General features: G+C 38.4%; 1 protein-coding gene across 1 annotated transcript in view; it reads right to left on the bottom strand.

The window, feature by feature from the left end:
- Nucleotides 1–6,523: 6,523 nt before the first annotated feature.
- UBE2E3 (ubiquitin conjugating enzyme E2 E3) overlaps nt 6,524–18,804 on the bottom strand; it is a 90,981-nt gene continuing 78,700 nt past the window's right edge. Inside the window, exons 3-5 of the mRNA XM_004701468.3 lie at nt 12,755–12,887; nt 8,832–8,979; nt 6,524–7,160 (exon numbers count right to left, since the gene is read on the bottom strand). Of these exons, the coding sequence (XP_004701525.1) occupies nt 7,063–7,160; nt 8,832–8,979; nt 12,755–12,887 (379 nt within the window). The 3' untranslated portion in view covers nt 6,524–7,062. The remainder of the gene's footprint in view (nt 7,161–8,831; nt 8,980–12,754; nt 12,888–18,804) is intronic.

The following is an 18,804-nucleotide window of genomic DNA, read 5'->3' as shown; positions in this document are numbered from 1 at the left end:
ATAAATTGGAGGAAAAGTAAAACTGAAATGTAGTTAGGTCTTTAATGACAAGTGCATCTCAAACAAAAATAAAAGTTTTCACTTTCCCCCCACATCTACTTGAAATATTGTATCATAGGGCAGGTGTTTTCATTTTTTGTTTACTAATAATCCTAAGCAAGTGAAACAATATTGGGCACCTTCCTAACTGAATGGCATTCACTGAACCCGTTTCAAGGGGCTGATGACCAGCAAGGGTGATGAGGTACGTGCACAAATAAAACAGCCAATGAAAACAAACCCTACAGAATACTGTCTCCGGGATCTGTACCATGCAGGTGGTGAGACCAGGGCCCAAGTTGGACAGAGGGCTAACGTGCTCTCAGTGAGCGATGCAGCATCCAGCCAAGCGTGCCACAGACTTTTTGTCCAGTCATATTCCCTCACTTCCCTGTGCTCCTCACGACGGCCCCTCTCCATACTTTGTAGAGGAAAATATGAAATGATTACTTAAATGCATCTCGTAAGAACCCCCCTCTGAGTCATAGAGAATCCTTGCCTTTAACTGCCAGGATTTCTCTTGAGGCTCTTTCTACAGGTTTTCCTTTCTTCTCTCAGTCACATATATGAGTTTGTTCGTACTACAATTAATAGGACAAGAAGTTGTTGGGATTAAGACTCAGGAATTAGGGAGCTTTTACCCAGTCACACGTGTTACTTATACTTAGTGGCAGAGGAATAACATGAAACCATTAGGAAAGATCCATTTCCCTTTCTCATAGAAGCTACATACTATTTCAACAGACCATTTTCAACACTCACAAAATGCTAGAGTCCCACATAATACTGTACAGTATACAAACTGCCTTTCTCTAAAATGTTTCTCTTAAAATGAATTTTTCAAAGATTATCTATTTTTCCTATTAATTTCCCCCTAAAAATTGTAAGCAGACACATGTATTTGTCTTTTCTTTCTTTATCAATACACGGGAACAGGGAAACACATCGGTTACAAAAGATGGCAATGACAGCGATATCATTATGTAAAACAAATAGGACAATGAACTCTGATAATACATAAGAACTTTCAAGTTAATAGTTAATTTATTCTCCATTTTAAGCAAGCAGACATAAGTTATGTGAATAACCCATTGGCAATTGACAAGTACTTCAATTTAACAAGAATCTATGTAGCATATACCACATGTCACGTACTACTCCTGCTAGGAGAGAATTAAAGACGACATAACTGCTGTTTCACATGATCTCAGCCCTCAACGAACAGCTCCATAATCTCAGGGAGAAGATTAACATCCAAAATAAGCAGCCATCCAACAAACATGTATTATATTAGATACCGAGCCTGGTACCAAGTCATGCACAAGAAGAGCACAGATATCACGGTCTTAAAATTCACGCTCCAGAAATACGGTGTGATATTGAAAATAGCAAATGCAAAGCATAAAACACATTTGTAGAGTTAAACATATATAGCAATTATTTATAAAGCACCAAATAGTATTGTTTGCTTAATATGTGGATTGGGTAAAACTTAGGAAATATTATACTAATATTTTCATAGCTAAATCAGCAGAGACATCTGTTCAACTTCTCAATCAACAGTAAATGGATACATATTAGCAAAGAAGTGTTCTCTTTTGCTCAGAGTGGGTAAAATCTGGACAGGAAAATGACAAACTAAGGATGTATTCATCTCAGTGTGCAGAGAGCCAGAAAGGGGTGGGCACTTAGCAAAGCACATGTGTACAACAAAGAAAGCCACTAAGGACATCAGTTAAGGGGTAGCACAGCCACCCCCACCCCGCCTTTGCCACACCTCAAGGAGAAAAAGATTCCGGGCTTCAGGTCCATCGTTGCTAAGGGGACCTGGCCGGTGGCTGGCACTTGGAAATATGCGTATGCTTGACCTCTTTTTCATCCGACCTGTTTCTACTGTTGGTGCAGATGGTGTCTCAGAGCAACAGAAAGACAAAGGTAGTGTGCACCAGAGCAATACACAGGAAAAGGCTTCCCCAAAGGAGCTAGACTGGAGATACATTTGAGGGATTAGAAAAATTGAAAAAACAACTACGTAGCTTTTAGTGATCTGTGTTAAGCAGAGTTGCAGGATTACTTTTTAGCCTCTCCAGATGTCAACAAGGGCAACCTACCGAGGGAAGATTTGGTGACGTTGTCTTTTTTTCTGAACACTCACTAGTCATCCCCAGAACTGTCAAACAAGGAGACGTTTTGCTGTGTGATGAAACTTAACAGCCAGTGAGCCCCTGGGACGCCCCAGGACCAGCACGTCTTTACAGGAGCAGACAGCCTCCTCTTTCTTCTAAGCAGCAGCTTGGGCTCTGAACTACAGCACATCGTACTTCTATTTTAGAGCCTATCTAGAACTGGGCCCCAAAGCTGTGCTGACTAACCGGTTACATCACTCAAGCTAATTAATGACAAAGGCTTTTTTATGCTGTCCTTTGCCTTATCTGGGTGGTTTGTTGTTTGTTTTCTAATTTTAAAAACTCAGCTTCTCGGTGTCTGTTTTGATTAATATACAGTATTAGATATTGTCATTTAAAAATCAACTTGGGCATATAGCTACTTGAACTACTGAAACCACACACGTTTTGAGATCACCCCATGTGTCCAAACTAAACAAGAAAGCGACCACTGGTGGACCCACCCCTGACACTCCCCTTGGGGAAGCGCTTCCCACCTGTTACAGTCAGGGAGGCAAAAGGGGCATTTCTAAAGAACAAAGCGGATTCCTTCTGACCACTAAGGCCAAACTGTTGGCAATGCTGATTACAAACAGGTCCAGCAATTTATTTTGCAATCAGTTTGAAAGGCATGGCAGTCCACTAAGTAAAATTATCCAATCAGACACAACACTGGCATTACACAAGAAACCAATGAATAACTTAATCCGGAAAAGCTGATATTTTGCTTCATGTCAAATGTGTAATTATGAATTATTCATAACATTTGGGAGCTGCTTGACGACGATTTGCTTGGTTATCGAAATAAATACATTTATTTAAATGTATATCTATCTACAAAGTGAACACTAACTGAAATAGTAAGTGGATAATGCAAATATTGTAGAATCATCTCAGGCTCTTAAAACTGTTTGCAATGGTTTAAAACAGTAATTGATGTTTCAGATCATGCTATATGTCTGTCCAAAGACCACAACTTATCAATGTTGACTGAAAATGTTAATGTACAGACTAACATTGACAACCACGTGGGTTAACATGTAATGTGGTCGGGTGGAACTGGTTTATTTTGATGATCATTCTTGTTATAAGATGGCACTGGGGTATATTAGTGGGCTAACTGTAAGTTCTTTTTTGGTTCACACCAGAAAACAACGCAAAATTGTTGTTAGAAAAGGTAACATATGAGTCATTTTAAACTGCAAGAGTCAACAGAATCATGACTGATTAAGATTTTGATTTTTAGAAACGCAATGGCAAGATAACAAAAAACACCTTGTTTGAAAGGTAAGCATTAAATGCCTGATATATATTATCAATACAAATTTCCTTATGTGACCATCTAATACACAGTTAAATAAATTATACTACTATGCCAAGTTTTCTCCTAAATAAATATAAAACAAAATTACTTTTAAAAGGTATCACTAAACCTTAAAAATGCTAAAATTTTTAGTAAAATGCCATTTATCTCATTTTAAAATTAATTTCCCTGTATTTTAAAAAGAGCAAATCGGGTACATCCTTAAACATATGGCTCAATATTTACATGTGATATTGTAAACAAAATTTCGAAGGTAAAGAACATCATACTGCCTGTGTGACCCGGGGCATGTGATTGAACCAGTCAGTGCATCAAACTTAATTGTCAACTGAGAATCCTGGGCAAGACTGTTCTCTTAAACTTGTTAGTTGCTGCCTTTGATTATGAATCGCGGTGAGCACATGCTGCAGAGCGCAGCTGCTCCGTTCCTCATGGCTGTGATTTTCACACAAGCAGATGGCACCACGCCGTTTGTTTCTACTGAAGCGGCGACTGGTTTTCTAAGTGCTGACCTCGTGGCTCGCAGCCTGATATGTGACCACTACACTACCATGGCTCCTTAAATATTTTACGCTGCCCAACAATCTTTAGAAAGCCACTCAAACCTATGCCCACAAGCCAATTCTAAATAACAGCGACCCTATAATAAGGCTTTAAGACTGTAAGGTTATAGGAGCGGACAGCCTTATCTTTTTCCTGCAACATGGCTTGTGAGTTTGAACCACTGATACGAACGGTGATGCTGGAACACTTAGGCCGCAGCTCTGGCAGGACTCCTTCAGGGACTACTAAATGAAGTAAGGTACACTGGTGCCCACAGAGTGCAACATGACTTCAGAGGAGGGCACAATATCCAGAGTCATCCTTCAACCCCTATCAAGTTTTCTTTGAACTTGTAAAATTTACTTTTAGGGGATAAGAAAAAGCGTTAAGTTATTAAACATTATAATTTATAACCCAAACTTTCAAGGAACGTAACCAACGGCAACTAGGAAGAGAATCAAGAGTTTGTTTTGTTTTGTTCCCAGCAAGAGAACAAGACCAAAAAACACAACTTTGAAATGTAATAGAGTGTTAACTAAGAAGAGAATCAAGAGTTTTGTATTGTTTTGTTCCCCAGCAAGAGAACAAGACCAAAAAATACAACTTTGGAATTTAACACATTGTTATTTTGTAACTATGCTAAGTTTGACTCTCTCCTTCCTTCATTTTATAGGTAGGTCTACATATCCAAAGGCCAGCCTACTCTGAACCCAATTCATTTGGGTTTAAAGAGAAAGCAGATCACACAAAAACGTGCAAGGTGAGAACTGGCAAGTGTGAACGCTAACAGAAAAGAGGGAAACAACCAACTTCAGCCCTTCAGTTTCATAAATCAATAAACTGAAACTTAAAGCATCTTGTTCAAGGCTCCCGACGCAGTTTGAACAATCAAAGATTTTCAGGTGAGCAATTCTTTCATATAAGCCACCAAGGAACAGATAGCTTGACAACAAGGGGCACAGCCTATGAGTAAGCAGAGCAGGCTGATGGTGGTAATCATGACAGGAAACAAGGGAAATACAATCAGAGTGCCCCTAAACATCCAAACGTTCCACATGATGAAGACTTTTCTAGCACCAAGACAGGTTTATTCCCTGAAGACACAGAATGTATAATCCTGGAAGTGGAGGGCAACGGATTTCTGCAGCTCACCTAGAACTCATGGTCATCCTTACAGCTTGCTTAAGTGGGCTCCACCTTTATCCCTCAAGACTCAGATATATTTTTATAGGGGTAAGCTTGAATTTTTTGGAATAGCACCTTTTGGCCTGGTGTTTCTTTGTGAGAAAAACAGATGACTTGGGGAGTTCAGGTGAGAAACAGGCATACCAAAAGTGGAGTTTTATTTTCACCCTGTCTTGAGGTTTCCATGGACAAATACTTCAGTAGAAGTCCATGAATCTTAATTGGAATCCAGTCAGTATCTGCATGGGGTTGGTTCCAGGACCTCTAGACCTATCAACACTCAGGTACCTTCTATGAAACGGTACAGCGTGTGAATATAACCTCCTGAGCACTGCTAGTCATCTCTAGGTTAATCGTAGAACACTCAGTAAAATGGAAACTCTTTTGGGGGTTGCTTTGACCATATTCTGGTTTTTTGAAGGCAATCTCCGCCGCCCTGTCAAGTGTTTTTGAAGTGCACTTGGTGGAATCCACATCCGTGGAACCTGTGGCTACACTAGGCCAACGTCTGTGTAACTACACGTTTCGTGTCTTATCGCAAAGCAGGGTGTTTTTGCAAGTCAGTCCATTCTACAACTTCAGTAGAATATTCCATTTCTACATTTAGAATGGGAAAGATTACTTTCTTCATATTCCATGATCTTCAATACATAATCCATGAATTGACTCATTATCTTACTCTTGGGGGAAAAAACAGCACATTTGTGCAGAGATGTAGTATTTAACAATTATAATTCATTTGTGAAATAAGGCCCTACCCTGCACACTAACATACAGTTCTATCTTACCTTTGTGGCAGACAAAGGTTTGTGCTGAACTCTGAGGCTACCTGTGTCTGCTGTCCATGTCCCATAGTAAGAATGGTAATGCACATCATGGACATAAACCATCTAGCAGAACGACATTATTATTTGACAATATATGCCCAACATGGAGCAGAAACCATCAATCCAGAAACAAAATGCTCCATCCTGAATGGGACAGGATTCATGGTTTTCAGCTCAGATTCTTTGCATTTGATAATTCAGAAATATAATATTACTACAGTGTTTTGAGACCAATGCTTTGCATATTTAAGACGAGTTTAAATAGACTTAACAGAAAAAGCTCTACATATTTCATGAGATTTTAAATGCTTTCAATTTAGCAATTCATTTATTTATACCACTTCTTAGTAGTCACTCTATCTTTGCAGTTTTATTTCATCGACAATCATCTCAGACACACCTTCTAACAAGACTGACTTAAAACCATGACGACAGGAAACTAAGCCTTCAGGAACATGTTTATTGTGTTTGAGATGATACATCAGGTGCTCTCTGAGCTACAAAGGGTAAAAGGAAATCCTCTCATTACAAACTGACAAAGGTAAAAGGTAAAACATTTCACAACAGCATGTACCACATACTCAGAAATAGATCTGGGTTTAATACAAATGACATAATTCCTAACCATCTACAGCTACTTTTATAACTTCATACAGATAATGAATTAGGTTAAAATGCACTATAATATTTGGTAGACTTCAGGACCAGTATCCTTAGTACATCACAAAATACATTTTGATATCCCAAAGAAGCAAGACTTGCAAGTAGGCGTTTTAAACATAACTAATCTACAGCTACAAAGTTCTACTCTTGACAGCATTTACCTTGTTTGGGAGTCTCCCAGTCTCCGAAGGATAAAAGCAGAGAGTAGAATCAGTATAACATATACACAGAAGTCCGTATTGTAAAGGCTATAAAGATTTGCAGCACAGTGAGAAGATGCCTTCTGCTCCTTCACACTGCATACAAATTATGTGAATTATGTTGCGTATCTCTTGGTCCACTGTCTGGCTATCCTGTCATGTTCTGCTCTGTTGGTCAAATACTGAGTGGCTATGCTTCCAACCAGAGGATCCGCTGAAAAGTAGAAAGATGACAAGGCATGATGTGGTGTCTTAAAGGCACAAGTTCAGAACTTTACTAAATTGAAAGGCTTAAAAAACTAAAATTACATCTATGTTGTAATACAAAAATCAAAATATCCTAGGTGCTTCAGATTCTGCTTCTTATGGATATTTTAAAGTGTAATTTTAAGAATAAAGCTTACAACTGCTATTCAGAATAAATTTTATTCCATACAGTAGTACGATTCTATTAACTAACCACATCCCTATTTGAAAATGTATTTGCCATTGTGTTTTAAACAGAATTGAACTCAAGACCTAAGCTTTAATTCCAAATATTACTTTTTAAGAGTTAAAATACATATATATGGTATATAGTATTTGAACTGTGTCAGACAATGCCATAAAAAGTAAAGCTCTCTTCCTTCTTTCTCAATCTACCTACTCAGAAATTTCTCTCTAGCAAACCAGTTCCCCTTTTATACCTGTGCTTTCTAAAGATAATATACCCATTTATATTAATATTACATTTCTCACTCTACCTGAAGAAAATTAGACAAACATATGCATTCTTTTTAATAGCTGCATCAGGTTATTTCCAATCTTCTGTTTTAATAAATGATACTGCAAAGAATATGCATCAATACACATGCCTAATTACTTATCATATGTATAAATTGCTGGCCTAATGTAATAGTAATAGGCTCTTTGGTGACAATTCAATTTTTTTAATGTCAACATCTTTAAAGGGGACGGCCCAGTATGCCAGCATATATGAAATCCCAGGTCTAAACATCATTTCATCATGCCCCGCTGGCCATGACAAAGTTGATAATACGACAGGCATTTCTTTTAAAAAAAATGAGTTTACAAAATCTATTCCAACTTTCTCATTAGCAATAATTTTTATATCAATTATTTCTACATCTAATATAAGTAACTATAATTGATCATGAATTCAAGCAGTAGAAAAAAGGTCATCTCGCTACTAAGTGCTTGCTTGAAAGCACTTGCTTTGCTTTGAAGTACCTGGAAGCATGGAAGGAGTGAAAGAGAGGCACAAATGTCAGAGGCATTGTTCACTCCTGTTGGAGGTAATTTGTACAGCTAAATAATTTAGAATATACACTACATTGATAATGGGAGAAAATAATTAGAAGGAGGTGTGCTACCAGCAAACTAAATGAGGTTGACTTTTAAACTACACAAAATAAAAGATATTTACAATTGCATTGCAAAACTTACCACATTGATCTTTTAACCAATAGCATTTACTTATCATTCTACATTTAAGCTTACCAAGTAAACACACCTATGCTTCACTTGTCAGTTATCTTGAATCCAGTGTTTTGCATCTACAACATTAGTCAATGATCTATTAGCTGACATATGTAACAAACACAGAGGTGCATGTAACACTGGCTATCCTGGCTAAGATTATGTGCCAACTTGGCTGAACCATGATTCTCATTGGTTGGTTTGACTCCTAGTTAAGTAAAGACGTAATATGGCAGTTATGAAATGATGTAATCACCCTCCAACTCACTCGGTCATGCACCCATTTTCACAGAATGCAAATTCTTACATTAATTATCTGGACTAACATAAACCCAGCCTTGTTGATAAGTGGAGTAGGTGTAAACTGGTTCTTGTAGCCTCGTTACCATCATAAATATTTGCTTACCAGGGTTGCAGTCTGTCAAAAGGGAACAAATAGACAGCAAAACCTTTGAAATAGTCAAAGCAGGACTCCAGTTATCTTTAAGGATGTCCAAACAGATGACTCCCTGACTGTTGATGTTGCAGTGATAGATTCTGGTGCGGAAAGTAACCTAAAGGCAGTCATATTAAAAAACAGAAAGAAATGAATGCTTTTTTACCAATTAAAACTCTCACCGACATCTTAGATTATGTTAATAACAAAAAGTAAATGGTTCTATTTAATTCAGTTTATCAATTTGTTGTTGTATTAACCCAGTAGAGGGAGCTAGATTGGTTTTATACAAAAGTGAGTGGTTGATTTAGTTTAATCTATATGAATAATATGGTAATGCTATATAAGTATGCCCACCTTTTAGTACGCCTCCCCAACACACACACACACACACACACACACACACACACACACACAACTGAATTTTAAAGACAGAAAGTAAAGGAGAACAAAAACGTCAGGCGGAGCCAAAGGATTTTTAAAACAAGATAAAGATAAACAAGACATTCTTTATAGACTAGAGTATCAATTCAGCTATTTCTTATCACATGTAAAAAAATACTTAAGAAAGATTACGAGTAATGAACTCATAACACTCAGCTTTTTACTTCCACATAGTTGGTTCACTGCCTCGTTAAACTAAAATAGTAAAATAAAATGCACATGCTCCTTGGTTACTGAACAAAGGAAACTACCCTTGAGATAGAAGAAAAAAGAAGCACTGCTGGTCAAGAGTCTTGAAACAACCACAAACACTAATACTAAGTGGGTAGTTAATTTGTGAATTGGAGTTGCAAAGAAATGCAGTCTTTGATCTCTTGGAATTGGTATTATAAAACATGATCTCCAAAATTGAGTCGAGATAAAATATTAAATTCTCCAAAAGTGTGTTTTGCTCTTTGGAATGCATATTTTTAAAAATTATTAGAGATTTCTAGTCTAATGCAAAAGAAACAGGGTGAGCCATTAGCATGGCTCTGTCCAATGTGGTAAACACTAACTACATGTGAATAACAAGCTCTTAAAGTGCAGCTAGTAAAAATGACGGGCAGAAGTGTTAAAAACAAGAGATTTCAAAAGCTTAACGTCAAGAAAATAATGTAAAATATCTCATTAATGTTAACTATGTGTTGAATTCACAAGGCTTTGGTTTGTTAAATAAGGCATGAAAAGTAATTTGACTGACTTGGGGGGTATTAGAAAATTTAGGTGCACACATGTAAATCACATTCTATTTCTATTAGCACTGCTCTGACACATGGGAATGAAATCTGTCCAGATGACAGACAGCTGCTACTCAACAATGAAAGAAGTGCAGAAATCTAATACAGCTAACACTTTGAATCTTTTAGCTACTAACAATCAATAATCAGAACAGTAATAGAAGATAATCGTTTTCTAAAAAGTTTAATCCTTTATCTAAACTTCAAAATGAATCAGTACTGCACAAAAATTAGACCCTACACCATAATAGAAATCATGCTTGTTTTTCACCTATTCAATTACAGATCTCAATACACTTAATACTGCATAAGATAACTGAGCAAAATGATTGAAAATTAATATATTGAGATTTCAGCAAAAATATTTAACATGCCTAATTTATAAATAACCATCATATTAACAAGGAACCCTGGTGACATAATGGTTTGCTAACTTCAAGGCCAATAGTTAGAAGTCACTAACCAACCACTGTGGGAGAAACAGGAAGCATTCTTGCTCCTATGAGAATCTAGTCCCGGAAGCCTACAGGACAGTAAGTACTACTTGTCCTATGGGGCTGCAATGAGTTGGAATCAAATAGGTGGCAGTGGTTTTTAAAAAAATAAAAATTTTTTTTAGCCAAAATGATGCTTAGAACCATATATATATATATATATATATATACACACACACACACACACACACACACACACACACACACACACACACATATAATCATTTTATTAGGAGTTCATACAACTCTTATCACAATCCATACATACATCAATTGTGTAAAGCACATTTGTACATTCATTGCCCTCATCATTCTCAAGCTATCTGCTCTCCCCCTAAAATATCTGCTCTCCACCTAAACCTCATTTTCCCCTTCCTCCCCACTTCCCCCTCCCTCATGAACCCTTGATAATTTATAAATTATTATTTTGTCATATCTTGCACTATCCAAAGTCTCCCTTCACCCACTTTTCTGTTGTCCATCCCCTGGGGAGGAGGTTATAAGTAGATCTTTGTAATCGGTAGAACCATATTTTGATGCTCTTGTATCACTATTTTTATGGAAAGTTGCGAAGAAAAAATATGACTCAAAATATGACTTTCAGTAATTCTCCCCTTACATATTGACTTTTGTATAAAATAAAATCTCTCTAACTCTTCACCATGTCAAAATAATTTTCAATCAAAAAAAGCAAAAGTTTTGTCCCTTTATTCAGTCCAGCAAGCCAGGATTCTGCAGATATGAGAGCATTCATTTGTATCATTATTTAAGCATCTAAGATTCTCAAAAGGTAACATAGTCAGTATTCAGAAATTATAGTAAAGTTGTATTTTAAAAAAGCCTATGTCTCTGGGATGCCCTAAGTGAGTACACATTGGGCTGCTAACCAGCAAAGTCAGCAGTTCAAAACCACCTGCTACTCCATGGGGGAAAGATGAGGCTTTCTATTCCCATAAATAGTTACAGTATCAGAAACCCACAAGGGCAGTTCGACCTTGTCCTACAGGGTCATTATGAGTCAGAACTGATACGATAGCAGTGAGGTGTGTGGATTTTTTTTGTTTGTTTCTGGGTAACAGAATTTTGTATCTGTAATTTGAAGTAATCCTACTAAGCGGAACTATTGTTAATGATCTTAAAGCAAGAATGTCCTGGCCTTTGAAAAAATGATACACATATGCTTGAAATTTTATGCACGTGTACATGAACACACACTGGCATTAAATTGTACTGTAGGTTTTAAATAGTGAATAGAAGGAACCATATTGAAAAGATAAATATTTCATAATTGAGGATTTATAGACTCCATTACACACATGTCAGACTTCTCTGTAATAATGTACTCCAACTTAACTCTGGTAGTTTTACCTGCTGGCATGACCATTTTAGAATGAAAAGTGCAGAGAGGGAGCTATTCAGTTTAACTGTTATGTTTAAGCTTTGCAAAAATGATTACCAGTCACTACAAGGCACAATTCAGCACATTCTCCAAAAACTCCTACCCCAAATGAACAAGCTAACGAGGGAGGAGTTCCCATTAATTACTACAGTGACCCACTAAGGACATAAAATGAATTTATGAAAAATAGCTACTGTCCCTCTCTCATGTTAATGAGTTTTCTAGTTTCTGCTATCTATAATGACTTATTCAGACAAAATTCAAGTTATTTATCCCTTATTTGAAGAAGCTGTTAAATAGGTTTACTTTTTACTCCAATGCTTAAGGAAGAATTACAGGATATGTTTCCTTATTGTGATCCGAAATCCAAAATTAATTTGCTTCACTTTTTTCTTAACAATCAACAATTAAAACTTCTTTCTGCTAATTACAAATTTATTGTAAAAGGCAGAGGTAGATTGAAGGAGAGGAGAGCAGGGAGGGAGGGGTAAAAATGAGGAGCTGATGCCAGGGGCTTAAGTGGAGAGCAAATATTTTGAGAATGATGAGGGCAATGAATGTACAAATGTGCTTTACACAACTGATGTATGTATGGATTGTGATAAGAGCTGTATGAGCCCCTGATAAAACGATTAAAAAAATTATTCGATACTTGAGTTTCCCTATGATCAACTCATGCAACACAATTAAATATAAATGATCATAGTAATACACAATAAACCTTAAAAAAAAAGATTTCAGAGAAGAATATTAAAAAACATATTTCTACATTCTTACCTTTGGTGGCTTAAATGGATAATCTGATGAAAATGTGATATCCAGAAAAAACACACCACCTTCATATACAGAACCTGGTGGACCAAGTATAGTTGATCTCCATTCATAAATGTTATCTCCTTTAGGCCCAGCACTATTTAAAAGAAATTTAAAAATCAATTGTGTAATTGTACGCAATCATGTTAGCATCTTAAAATCACTTAAGTATTACAATAAACTAGCAATCTGTGGCAATAAGATAAGGAACGTATTCAAGAAATAAAGCCCAACGTGTGCATGCACATGTGTACTCACACTAACCGCTCATCTGGAAATACTTCAAATTCACAATAAAACTGCAAGCAAAAAACACCTGTATACTTCCCTACCTAGAAACTGTTGTTAGTATTCCGCCCCATTTATTACTTTTCTTGTTCTACACACAAACACACATGTACATTCTGGGGAAGGAAAGCTCCCAAAGCAACCTGCCACTGCAAAACCCTGTATGAGATCACATGAATCAGCACTCCCGCACTGGCACCAGCAATGAGTTGGAATTTACTTGATGGCAAGAGGTACATGTTGGGTAGCTAACCACAAGATCAGCAGGTCAAAATCAGCAGCCACTCCACAGTAGAAAGACGAGGCTTTCTACTCCTATAAAGGATTACAATCTCAGAAAACCACAAGGGTAGTTCTACCCTGCCCTACAGGGTTGCAACGAGTCAGAATTGACAATCACAGGGATTTGACAATCACAGGGAGCCTTAAGCCAGGTGTTCTCAGTACAACACAGATCACAGTCTTGTAGATAACAGACCTGTTTCCTCTACTCCAAGGCTACAATGCCATTCCTGCGTCCATCTTTGCGCCCACCCTCCCCCCGCAGCAGTCTATTCTAAGACAGCCAGGGAAATAAATGGGAGAAAATGTCAATCTGGTCACACTGCTCCTCTAGTGCAAAGCCTTGTCCGACCTGTATTAAGCGCCAAAGCCTGATGATGACCTACAATGCCTGTCCAATTTAACTTCCTGTTATCTCTCAATTACAGTAGCATCACTGGTCCACCACACTCCACCCCAAGGCCTCTGCATCAGCCATGCCTCTGCCTGATGTGCTCCTCTCGAAGGCCGTCCCAGGACTCTCTCTCTCTCTCTCTCTCTGCAGGACTTGACCCAAAAGGTCACCCTTCTCAGTGACGCTTTCCAGGTCCACTCAGTGCCACCAAGTGAGTAACTCATCAACCAACCAAAAATGTCACATGACCTCTGGCCACTTCAATCCTCCTCCCACTGTTCCTCCTCAGATGTTATCACTTTTTTGACATGTAATGTCTTTTCTATTACTGCCCTACTGTCTTTTTCCCACTAGAATATTAGTACCATGAGGATACACAATGCAGATTTTAATTTAAAGTCAGCCAGGCTTTTTTTTGTATGCTCTGAAAGTGAGATTTTTTTAATACCTCAAAGTAACTAAAGAGTTGTGAGATCTAACGGTGTGTGTGTGTGGGGGGGGAAGACCTCACAGAACAGGCAAGTTTTATAATAGTGATGGCAACACATGTATAGACCATTTCTTGTATTTGTTACATGTATTAAATAAGGGTTCATTCATTAACTTAGTAAATATCTTCAGTTATACTGCAAAAGTGAACGTCAAATTGTGAAAAGCAGAGATGGAACCCGACAAGAATTCTGCTTCCTAAAACCTCAATGTAAATGAATGCAGAAAAGATCAACTGTTAAATTCCATAATAAATGCAATTGTCAAATTCCATATTTAGTGACTGCACTGTTGTTCAGATGTCACAGCAAATAAAATGTCTTTATTCTACTGTTTTGTCTCCTGTAAACATTCATTTTCTCCTTTTAAAAACCATGCTTCCCGTAAGCTATTTACTACATGTTCAATCAAATAGAAAAGTGTAGCTTCAGTGACAAACTTGTACCGGATAATTTTTAGTTGCTAGCTGCTCTTACTGCCAAAAGGTCACTTTATTCCAGACATTCTCATCCCAAAATTAATATGTTAAAATCCATTTCTTTACTGCTTAAATACCAAGCAATTATTTTGACTGAGAGTCTTAAACACAACTCTTTAAAAAATTATTTTATTGGGGGCTCGTACAATTCTTATCACAATCCATTCATACATCCATTGTTCAAGCACATATGTACTTTTTCGTTGCCCTCATCATTCTCAAAACATTTGCCTTCTACTTTAGCCCTTAGTATCAGCTGCTCATTTTCCCACTCCCCACTCCCTCATGAACCCTTCATAATTCATAAATTATTATTGTTTTGTCATAAGTGACTGTCCGACGTCCATGTCCTCACCCCCCACCCCCCGCCCTCTTCTCTGCTGTCCATCCCCCAGGGTGTAGGTTATATGTAGATTCTTATAATCGGTTTCCCCTCTCTACCCCACATTCCCTCCACCCTCTAGGCATTGCCACTCTCACCAATGGTCCGGTCCTGAAGGAGTCATCTGTCCTGGATTCTCTGTATTTCCAGTTGCTATCTGTACCAATGTACATCCTCTGGTCTAGCCAGATTTGTAAGGTAGAATTGGGATCATGATAGTGGGAGGGAGGAAGCATTTAAGAACTAGAGGAAAAGTTATTATGTTTCACCGTTGCTACACTGCACCCTGATTGGCTCATCCCCCCCCCCCAACCCTTCAGTAAGGGGGTGTCCAGTTGCCTACCGATGGGCTTTGAGTCTCCACTCTGCACTCACCCACCTTTACAATGATAATGATTTTTTGTTCTTTGATGCCTGATACCTGATCCCTTCGACAGCTCATGGCCACACAGGCTGCTGTGTTTCTTCCATGTGGGTTTTGTTACTTCTCAGCCAGATGGCTGCTTGTTTATCTTCAAGCCTTTAAGACTCCAGCCGCTATATCTTTTGACAGCCGGGCACCATTAGCTCTCTTCACCACATTTGCTTATGCACACATTGGTCTTCAGTGATTGTGTCAGTAAAGCGGGCACCCACTGATATGATTTTCAGTTCTTTGATGCTGAATAACTGATTCCTTCTACACCTCGTGGTCAGACAGGCTGGTGTGCTTCTTCCACGTGGGCTTTGATGCTTCTGAGCTAGATGGCCGCTTTTTGTCTTCAAGCCTTTAAAGACCCCAGATGCTATATCTTTTGGTAGCCAGGCATCATCAGCTTTCTTCATCACATCTGCTTATGTTCACATTTTTCTTCAGCAATCGTTAAGCACTACTTTTTTTCCAGCACTAAATTCCAGGTAAAAACTTTCATATGCTTAATCTAATAGATTCATTTTTCATATCTATTTTTACATGATACTTTTATACACACAGTGTTAGTCCAATAGTAATCGAAATGTAATAGCTATAACACTAAATTATATATGCTTTCTTCATCTCTGTATAAGAAAATTTTATTCTAAAATGAGTTAAACTAAACACGGAGAAAGAATAACAAGTCAAAACATGATGTAAAACCTAGAAAGCATGATCAAATGACGATTTCTTAAAGTTCTTAAATTGTTAAAGTAACCGTTCATTTTTGTAGCATACATTCCAGAGAGAGAAATCATACCAATACAAAGTTCTTATTAAAATGTAAGTTTGATTTTATGACTGCAAAAATGGAAGGTGTTGAACTGAGATATCACATTGGTATAGACTTAAACATTGTCTTACCTGCCTTGACTATATATTAATTTTAAGCACTGTGAAATAATTAAAGGGAAAAAACAAAATTAAAAGCAAAGCTTACATAAAATATATTAAAGCAAGGAGTTGCGAATATTTCTCAAATAGATATGTTCCAAAACTTATTTGAAACTTGGAAGACATTTTAACAACAGTGACAAAATGATGATTTAGTTGTTGAAGGTTGAGTTGTTTATCAGGATATGTTACAAAATTCTGTCAAGTCTGCTAATAAATGCCCAAAGGGCATACACCACTCTGCTATAGGCCTTAACCTGAAGGCATTCAACTTAAGTTCTGTGGGTCAGCAAACCCAACTCCCTGAATTAAGTGCCCAGAGACACTCAGCTTCTTATCGGTAGGTCAGCAAGCCCAACTTTTTCAATTAAGTGTTCACAGGCACCCCACTCCACAAGCCAGCCTCCTGTACTTGACTTGTGCCATGAAATGGGAAGTCCACCACTGTTCCATGTTCTGGCTCTCAGGTTTGTGTTGCTTCTCTGATAGTGCGTCCGTCTTCTGGATCCGGGGTGTTCACTGCACAGGAATCTTGGGTCTGAGGTCTGAGGGAGGGAGGGAAGGGAGGGAGGAAGGAAGGAAGGAGGGAGGGAGGGAGGGAGGGAGGGAGGGAAGGAAGGAAGGAAGGAAGGAAGGAAGGAAGGAAGGAAGGAAGGAAGGAAGGATGGATCCCCCATCCAGCTTCTCTGAGGGCTCATTTTAAACATAGTTGGATGCCAGTACAGGGAATACTGTTCCCAATTACTCACAAGTGAATCCTCTGAGTATCTTTCCCCAAGATCTTACCAGACTTGTGCAGCCAAAGATCTTTGGTGTGAATTACAGACTTTGGCTAGAAAAGCCACATTAAACAGCTCGTTGCCCCTGCACCTCCCATATCATTAAGTCCATTACTAGATATTTGCATCAAAATACTAAAAGGCAATGTTACATTTTAGTATCATGATATCAGGTGAAACCTATTAAAACTATATGAGGTTAAATCAAAAGGTAATACCTGTGTGGTACAATAATTAACTTGATATGGCTCACCCAGCCAGTTTTTATAAATCCCATCAAACAACTTCTTCCTGACGGGTCTGGGTAAGAAAATGTGGGCGAGGATGCTGGTAAGATGTATATGATTCAGTTGAGACTGATTGTTAGCCAGGTTATAGACGTGGAACTGGAAAAAGAGGGCCACCTGCTGGGTTTCCAATGAGCCATCTCACAAGAAGCAGGAGGGGGAAGCTCACAGAGAAAGAAGAGCCAGTGTTATTAGGTAGTGCAGTGTTATTAGGGTCTTTCTTCAGATCACTGTGGAAGGAACTTTAACCCAACAAAAGGAAGCTGGGGCACCAGAGACACGACAGATTCGAGCTTTCCAGTTCTCAGTGTGAGTTAAAGTTGAGTGCCTTTGTTGAATGGGGTGCCTCCATGCACATAATTGGGAAGTTAAATTTGCTGATCCACAGGGCTAGAAACAAATCCCTTTGGACTGAAGTTTAGAGTGGAATGGAAGGTCTTTTGGGCATTTATCAGAGCACCCCCAAACTGCCCAAGTAGGGCAGACGCTTAGGACGATGTGGCTAAGAGACCAATGTCCAGAGGTGTTATCTGCAGGTTCAGCTGAGAAGCTGTCCTAACTGGAAGAACTCTGCCCTAAGCATTTATGGTCCTAAATTTTAATCTGTTAACCTCTAATAAAATTCCCTATGAGGTTTGTGTGGATAATTTCAATGAATTATCAAACCACAATGAGGAGTGAGCCTGGTGTCAGAATTAGAAGAAGGTGGTAGGGTGGAGGCATGTTTGACAGGTATCGGCCTGGGAAGCTGATGTTGATGATGGTGATACCCTCTGGATCTCTTGTGCACTGAAGTGACAGAAAAACAATTCCTCAGTGCAGCATTCCTCATCGTCAATGCAGTTTTCTTTTAAATTTTTCATACATAAGAAGCACTCATGATTGTCTGGTGTCCTGTGGAACCTTAAAATAACATAATTGAGCTGATGCTCTCTCAGTAACCCCAATTTTGGTTTTACTATTTTTAAGGCACCCTAAGGAGAGCCACGCACTGGTTGTAGTTATTGTTGTCTGTGAGTCTGTGTCTGTGAGTCAATTCCAACTGACAGCTAACGTGCAGAACAGAGTCTAGCACTGCCCACCTCGCTGAACCATCTCGTAACGGGAGCCCATTTTTGCAGCCTCTGTCAACTCATCTCAAGAGTATTCCTCCCAGGCTGGATGAACACTCTGGAGGAGAAAACAATGGGACCTACAGTTCCGGGGGACATGGGAGAGGGGGATGTGGGGGGAAGGGAAGAGGTGTTAACAAACCCAGGGACAAGGGAACAACAAGCGATCCAAATT

The sequence above is a fragment of the Echinops telfairi genome, unplaced genomic scaffold, assembly GCF_000313985.2.
Source record: "Echinops telfairi isolate 266 unplaced genomic scaffold, ASM31398v2 ScPeMD7_3;HRSCAF=10, whole genome shotgun sequence".
In the NCBI taxonomy this organism is placed as follows: Eukaryota; Metazoa; Chordata; class Mammalia; order Afrosoricida; family Tenrecidae; genus Echinops; species Echinops telfairi.
Note: the sequence above shows the minus strand (reverse complement) of the source record. Positions and strands in the feature narration are given on the sequence as shown.